This window comes from Triticum urartu, unplaced genomic scaffold (assembly GCF_003073215.2).
Source record: "Triticum urartu cultivar G1812 unplaced genomic scaffold, Tu2.1 TuUngrouped_contig_5847, whole genome shotgun sequence".
NCBI classification, from domain to species: Eukaryota; Viridiplantae; Streptophyta; class Magnoliopsida; order Poales; family Poaceae; genus Triticum; species Triticum urartu.
The window spans coordinates 1,526-8,834 of record NW_024116555.1 but is presented as its reverse complement, the minus strand read 5'-3'; the positions used below and the strand labels follow the sequence as shown (position 1 = coordinate 8,834).

General features: G+C 43.8%; 1 protein-coding gene across 1 annotated transcript; it reads right to left on the bottom strand.

Annotated features, from left to right (window-relative positions):
* Positions 1-478: 478 nt before the first annotated feature.
* Positions 479-2,385, bottom strand: LOC125529785 (L-ascorbate oxidase-like). Its single transcript, XM_048694204.1, has 2 exons — positions 2,119-2,385; positions 479-2,016 (listed from the first exon to the last, which is right to left on the bottom strand). The coding sequence occupies exons 1-2, from the start codon at positions 2,383-2,385 to the stop codon at positions 670-672; spliced, it is 1,614 nt and encodes a 537-aa protein (XP_048550161.1). The 3' UTR covers positions 479-669.
* Between the last annotated feature and the right edge of the window lie 4,924 nt (positions 2,386-7,309).

Sequence of the window (7,309 nt, the reverse complement as noted above, 5' to 3'; positions counted from 1 at the left end):
TATAAAAAAAATCGTGAACTATGTTACGTTTGTGAACTTTTCTTTCAGAATTCGTGAACACTTTTGAATTTACATTTTTTTTCTTTTTTTCAAAAGTCAACCTATCTACTAGTCAACCACGATCAAGCGAACGAAGGTGACATGCGAGAGGAGCGAACGAGGTGATCTGGGACGGCCTGGTTCGCGGGCGCGTAGTCCCCAGTACCTCAAGCCGGCACTGAAGGCGCCCTATAGGGGCTCCCAGATTCCTTTGCCTTAGGCTGGCCATAGTGGGGGTAACATAAGTAGTATCATATACTTGGGACTCGCAAACATGCTTATGTGGCAGACAATTAAAGAAGAGAGAGATAGTTATAGTAATAACATAGGTAGATACCGTAACATAATAAATGTGATGCTACTATGTGTCATGCATGGCAATAAATGAAACCACCTATGATACTAGTCTAAGTTACTCCCCACTATGACCAGCCTTACCAAAGATTAAATCATTCCTTAACTCCCAAGAACATGAATAAGATTTTTGCTGATGCACCGATGACCTTAACTTATCCAACAAAATAAGCAACCAATCTGGGCCCGAGAAATGCAAAACATTTTGGCCCAAGCCTGCCACTGTTTATTTACAAGGAAAAAGTGCTCTTCATCTACTCTTCATCTTTGATCTGATCAGTGCAGCCCCTTGGATCGTCCGCAGCCCATGATGGACGACGGCAGCCGGCCGACCCTCTCGACGCCCTCCTCGAAGACCACACCCATGCCCATGAACACATGCGCCTCCACGTGGCAGTGGAACAGCCACACCCCCGGGTTGTCCGCCCGGAACCGCACCGCCGTCCACCCATCCGGGTGCAGCGGTACCGTGTTCTTCATGATCGGATCTCTCACGTTGAGCAGCCTCCAGGCGTCCGCGGCCGGGTTGAACTTACCTTCGCCGTGGCCGAGCACCCAGAAGTCGTGACCATGGAGATGCCACGGGTGCGTCTCGCTCTTGTTGTTGAGCATGTTGGAGTTCTGCAGCACCACGTCCACCACGGAGCCGAGCGCCAGCCGGTACACCGGGCTGCCCACGGTCCCGTTCGTCGGCGCCGGCGCGGAGATGTCGTGGCTCATGTGGTCGTACATGTCGGGCGGGGGGCGCTGCTCGTACGCGTCTTTCATGCCGCGTTTCATCGCCACGAGGTACGGCGTGGCTGGGAACATGAGGGACACGCCATTGATAGTCCACTTGATGTGGCCATCGATCCGGTTCTGGGTGTTGAGGAGGAGCAGCGTGCGGTCGGCCCTCGCCGGCATGGGCTCTACGAAGCGTGGGTGCGCGAAGATGGCCCTGCTCTGCTCCACCCTGATAGCCGTGTTGTTCCATGCCGGGCCAGCCGGTGGCGCCGTGGGCGGAGGCATCCACGGGTTGTTGCCGTTGAAGGCGTAGCTGACAACGGCCTTACCGCTGGGTGTCTGGCTGGGGTTGCGGCCAACGACGTGGGACGCAGCCCAGTAGTTTCGCCGCGGGTCCTGGTCGGCCTTGACCAGCACGGAGTACGTCTCGCCGGAGTAGATGAAAAGGCCCCTCACGGCGAACGGCCGCACGTAGTGCCCGTCGGCCTCCACCACCATCATCGGGTGGCCCTCGATCTCGAAGTAGAGCGAGGAGAGCGAGGTGAGGCTGCCGATGCGGAGGAGGTATGTCTTCCCCGGCACGGCGGTGAAGAGAGTCGGCAGAGCGCAGTCGGGGCGGGAGGCGTTGCACGTTCCACTGGGAGCGAGCGAGCAGTTGAACATTCCTCGGCCGTTGATGAGGAGAGACTGGGGCTCGGTGACGAAGACGAAGGGGTTGGAGGAGAGGCCCGTGGCCTGCTCGTAGACGCTCTTGTGCCACCAGTCGCCGAGGAGGACGGTGTGCTCCTCGTCGTAAGAAAAGGGCTCGACGAAGCCGTCCGGCACGGTGACCACGATCATGCCGTTGAGCCCCGCCACGCGCTGCATCCCGTAGTGCGCATGGTACAGGTAGGTGCCAGGCTGAAAACACACAAAACACATTGACAAATGAGAATTTTGCGATCATGCGTTGACAAAGTAAAACAAGTCTTGCAATGTAATGTATGCTGCTAAGCTGCTTACTCTGTCGACGACGAATTTGTAGGTGAAGGTTTCGCCGGGCAGGATGGGGCACTGCGTGACGCCGGCGACGCCGTCAGCCCACGGCGTGCCAATCTGGCGGATGCCGTGCCAGTGGATGGCGGTGTTCTCGGTCTCGAGCTTGTTGTGGACGGCGACGACGATGGTGTCGCCCAGCGTGGCGCGGATGGTCGGGCCGGGAGCCTCGCCGTGGACGGTGCCAGAGGGGGCGCGGGGGCCAGCGAGCAGTGGCCTCGCCGACGGTAGCATGGTGCCTGCGGTAGACGTGGCACCACCAGAGAGCTCCTTAATGGTACTGACCACTGGCGCTGGCTGTGGATTGAAGCAAGAAGAAGCTAACCGCTGCGCTGCAGTAGCTTGGTTGGCTTGTGTGTCGACGATGTTGCATTGGTGTGTTTTCGTTGCTCGACCAAATGCGTTATATATAGGTTTTATTATTTTGATTGAGCCAATGCGCGGCTAGCGGATGATTGGATCGATTGAACCGTTCAAGCAGAGGCATGTGCATGCACACGGTCATGGTGGGTGGCATTTTCCATTTTTTAATTTGCAAGTAGCTAAAGAGACGACTGGGAATGATTAAACCTTACACGCGTGTTGAATTGACTTAAGAATTAATCAGCAGATCGGCTGTCAAGCCAGCATGTGTGTGTTTAAGACCGGATCAGGTCTTGCATGCATGCAGGCAGGCATGCAGTCGGCGGGCAGTGAAAGGTGCATCCTCCGTTGAGGTGGATTAGAGAGTTGGTCACAAAAGTCTCTGAAGTGATCTAAACAAGAACCAAAACTGAACGATGACAGTGGCTGTTTACAAGTAAGGCTGGTTGTAATGGAAATATTATATAGTAATATCATGCATATGATACTACCTTCTTAATGCATAGTACTGTATCATATATTAGTATCATTTAGTACTTTATTTATTGTCATGCATGACACAAAGTAGCATAACATTTATTATGATATGGTATCATAATATAATACTCCATCATCTCTTTCTTCATTTAATACTACGACACCTCATCAAAATTGTCTAGTTGGCATGCATGATACTAACTATGATACTACCATTACGACCAGCATGTTGGGCTCGTGGGGCTGCGTATCCAACTGCCACCCATACGTTTTGTAAGAAAATATACTTTTTCTCCCAGCTTTATGATTAAATCTATGAGACATGTGGGATTACCCAAGCAAGCTTTAGACAAGTTCAACACAACCGTCAAACACAACCAGGTTCACACCTTGAAAAAAACAGGTTCACACCTACTAGTGCATTGACTGAAGCAACAACAAAGAAGGACCGTGCTACTGTTCTGTCGACATTGAACTAGGGGAAACGAGTTTTTTCTGGGGGCCGCCTCCATTTTAACACCTGACACACTGATTTCTAAACTTTGAAGGCTTCCTTTGGTTCATAGCATAGGATTATCTTAGAAATATAAAACTTATAAAAAAATAAGATGACATGTATCTGAAATTCTATAATTTAAAAAAATAGCATTTGGTTCACATGAAAAAAAATCATTGATTCTACGATCATGTTTATTTTCTTTTGAAATGTGAAGGATAGAAACCAATCCTTTGTAGTAATAGGAATCCATTCCTATGAACCAAAGGGTTCTAAAAATATTTTCTTATAAGAATCCTATCTTATTCTATAGAATTTGTATGAAATTCCTCCAAACCAAAGGTCTCTAAAGCAAAAATTCCTATAAGAATCCTATACTATAGAATTCCTATGAAATTCTTCCAAACCACGGGATCCCTAAACCTCTGGAAAAAAGAGAGATTGGAGAATGGGGTGAGACTGGGGAGGAAGTAAGGCCATCTCCAACGCGGACCCTCAAACCACGCGCAAGCGTCTCGACCAACCTGTCCGAACGCAATTTGTCATTCAACGTCGTCGCGCATTGGTCCGCGAACCAGTCCAGAAGTTCGTTTTCCCGCAAACCAGAAGCAACCAGGGGGTTTGGCGGGAGTCCAGACAACAGCCACATAGGACTCCGACACTCCTGACCCACCCAAAATCCCGTATGGACCTCGTGTCACCATCCTTCCCTCTTTCTTTGCATCTGCTTTATCTCTCGTAGTCGTAGCCGCTCTACCACCCAGGCTGCTCGCCAAGCCCTTCTCGTTTACAATATGTTTAGTAAAAGCTTTATTTTGTCATAAGCATTGGATGAATTTATCATGGATTGCATCAAGGAAATATTTTCAATTAAAGAACAATTATGATAATTAAAGTCCTTGTAATCCAAAGTAGTGGACACATCACTATTTAAAGTCTTGATCTCTCCAAACCCACTTTTATCATTTTTATCGTTGAGATCATCATCCTCCGAACAATTGGGACACCTTCCAGCTAAAGTTGACTCATCTCCAGTCCCTTTTTCATCAAGTTTTATATTAGTAAACAACAATCAATAGGTGAGACACCAATCATTATAATATCCTCATCATGATCACGATAAAAACCGGGTGGAATGGCCTTTTCTAGGAATTCTCGCTTAGCTCTCAACCTGGTGGTTCTTTCTTTACTTTCATTAATGGAGACTTGGGTAGATTTAATAGAGTCATTAATATCATGCTTGGGTGCCAAAATTTTAATTTTAAGATTATCCACATCATGAGCAATTCTATCCATGTTTCTAGCCATATCATCAACTTTATTCAAATTCTCTTCCACCATGACATTAAAAATCTTTCGAGAATTAATGAATTCTTTCGTGTTGTTCTCAAGATCAGCAGATATCCTATTTTATTATTATTATTATTATTATTATTATTATTATTATATGAATTTCCATAGGAATGACGATAATTATTAGAGGAATTTCCGGGATACGGCCTAGCATTGAAATTACCCCTATATGCATTATTGTTGAAATTATTTCTAAAGACATAATTCACATCAATAGTATCATTATTTTTCTCAATAAAAGTACATAGTGGCACATCATTAGGATCAACATGAGCATTTTTACTAGTAAGCATTTTCATAAGAGCATCAATTTTATCACTCAAAGTAGTAATTTCTTTGACATAGTTTACCTTCTTACCAGTTGGAGCTATTTCAGTGTGCCATTGAGAATAATTTTTCATTATATTATCAAGAAGTGTCGTAGATTCTCCCAATGTGATTTTCATAAAAGTACCGTCTGCAACACAGTCTAGAAGATTTCTAGAAACAAAGTTTAGTCCCGTGTAGAAATTTTGCATAATCATCCATAAGCTTAAACCATGAGTGGGACAATTTATAATCATTAGTTTCATTCTCTCCCAAGATTGTGCAACATGTTCATGCTCAAGTTGCTTAAAATTCATAATTTGATTTCTATGAGAAATATTCTTAGTGGGAGGAAAATACTTAGCAATAAAGGCATCCTTACACTTATCCCATGAATCAATACTATTGCGAGGCAAGGATGAAAACCAAGTTTTAGCACATTCTCTTAGTGAGAAAGGAAATAATTTCAACTTTATAATATCATTATCCACATATTTTTTCTTTTGCATATCGCACAATTCAACAAAAGTATTATGATGTGATGCAGTATCCTCATTAGGATTTCCCTAAAATTGTTCTTTCATGACAAGATTTAGTAAAGCATCATTAATATCATATGACTCTGCACTAGTGGCGGGTGGAGCAATTAAAGTATTAATAAAATCATTATTATCGAGATTTGAAAGTCACAAAACTTGGTATTTTCTTGAGAAATGGCAACAAAACAAGCAAATGAGCAAACAAAAATATTTTTGTGTTTTTTTGTTTTTTATGAGAAGTGGGGAAGATGAAAACAAGAGGCAAAGGCAAATCAAAAGTAGAGCAAGTAGATGATAGTTTGTGTGAAGGTACTTGATAGGTTTTGTGATGTCTCACTGGCAACAGTGCTAGAAATCCTTCCTGCTACTTTGTGCTGCGTTGAGATTTTCCCCGAAGAGGAGGGGAGATGTAGTACAATGGAGATAAATATTTCCCTCAGTGAGAACCAAGGTTTATCGAACCAATAGGAGAATCATGCAAAGCCTCGTGAACAACATCTGCACACACAAAAAAAATACTTGCACCCAACGCATGCAAGAGGGTTGTCAATCCCCTTGAACTCGTTAATTGCAAGGATAAAATCGTATATAGGTAGCTAGATAAATTGCAAAATAAAATAAAGGCAAATAAATTGCAACATATTACTTTTGGATTGGTTAAAGTAGACCCGGGGGCTATATTTTTCATTAGAGGCTTTTCTGTCAAACACATATCATACGGTGGGTGAACAAATTACTGTTGGGCAATTGGTAGAAAAGCGCATAGTTATGACGTATTCACGACAATGATCATGTATATAGGTACCACGTCCGAGACAAGTAGATTAACTCATGCCTTCATCCACTACTATTACTCCACGAATCCACCGCTATCCGGCAAGCATCTATAGTATTAAGTCCATTACAAAAAGAGTAATACCTTATGCAAGATGACATGATGTAGAAAAAGTAAACCCAGGATATAGTGCACCGCAATATTAAACCCATTACAAAGCACCTCTCTCAATGAAGATAAATCAATCTAGTTGGCCAAACTAAACGGGTGGATAGGAAAGAAATACAAAACTATAACAATCATGCATAATAAAGTTCAGAAGAGGCTCAATTACTTTCAATGAATATTCCAATCATAAACCCACAATTCATCTGGTCTCAACAAACACACTGTAAAATAGGATTGCATCGGATAGAACTCCAAGAAGATCGAGGAGAACATTGTATTGAAGGTCAAAGTGAAGGAAATATGCCCTAGAGGCAATAATAAAGTTGTTATTTATATTTCCTTATATCATGCTAAATGTTTATTATTCATGCTAGAATTGTATTAACCAGAAACTTAGTACATGTGTGAATACATAGACAAACAGAGTGTCACTAGTTTGCCTCTACTTGACTAGCTCGTTGAATCAAAGATGGTTATTTTTCCTAACCATAGACATGATTTGTCATTTGATTAACGGTATCACATCATTAGAGAATGATGTGATTGACTTGACCCATCTGTTAGCTTAGCACGATGATCGTTTAGTTTGTTGCTATTGCTTTCTCCATAACTATACATGTTCCTATGACTATGAGATCATGCAACTCCCGAATACCAGAGGAACACTTTGTGTGCTACCAA

Coding starts and splice junctions, on each gene's coding strand:
- LOC125529785 (XM_048694204.1), bottom strand. CDS start 2,385: ATGCTACCGTCGGCGAGGCCACTGCTCGCTGGCCCCCGCGCCCCCTCT. Junction 2,017..2,118: donor ACAAATTCGTCGTCGACAGA/GTAAGCAGCTTA, acceptor GTGTGTTTTCAG/CCTGGCACCTACCTGTACCA.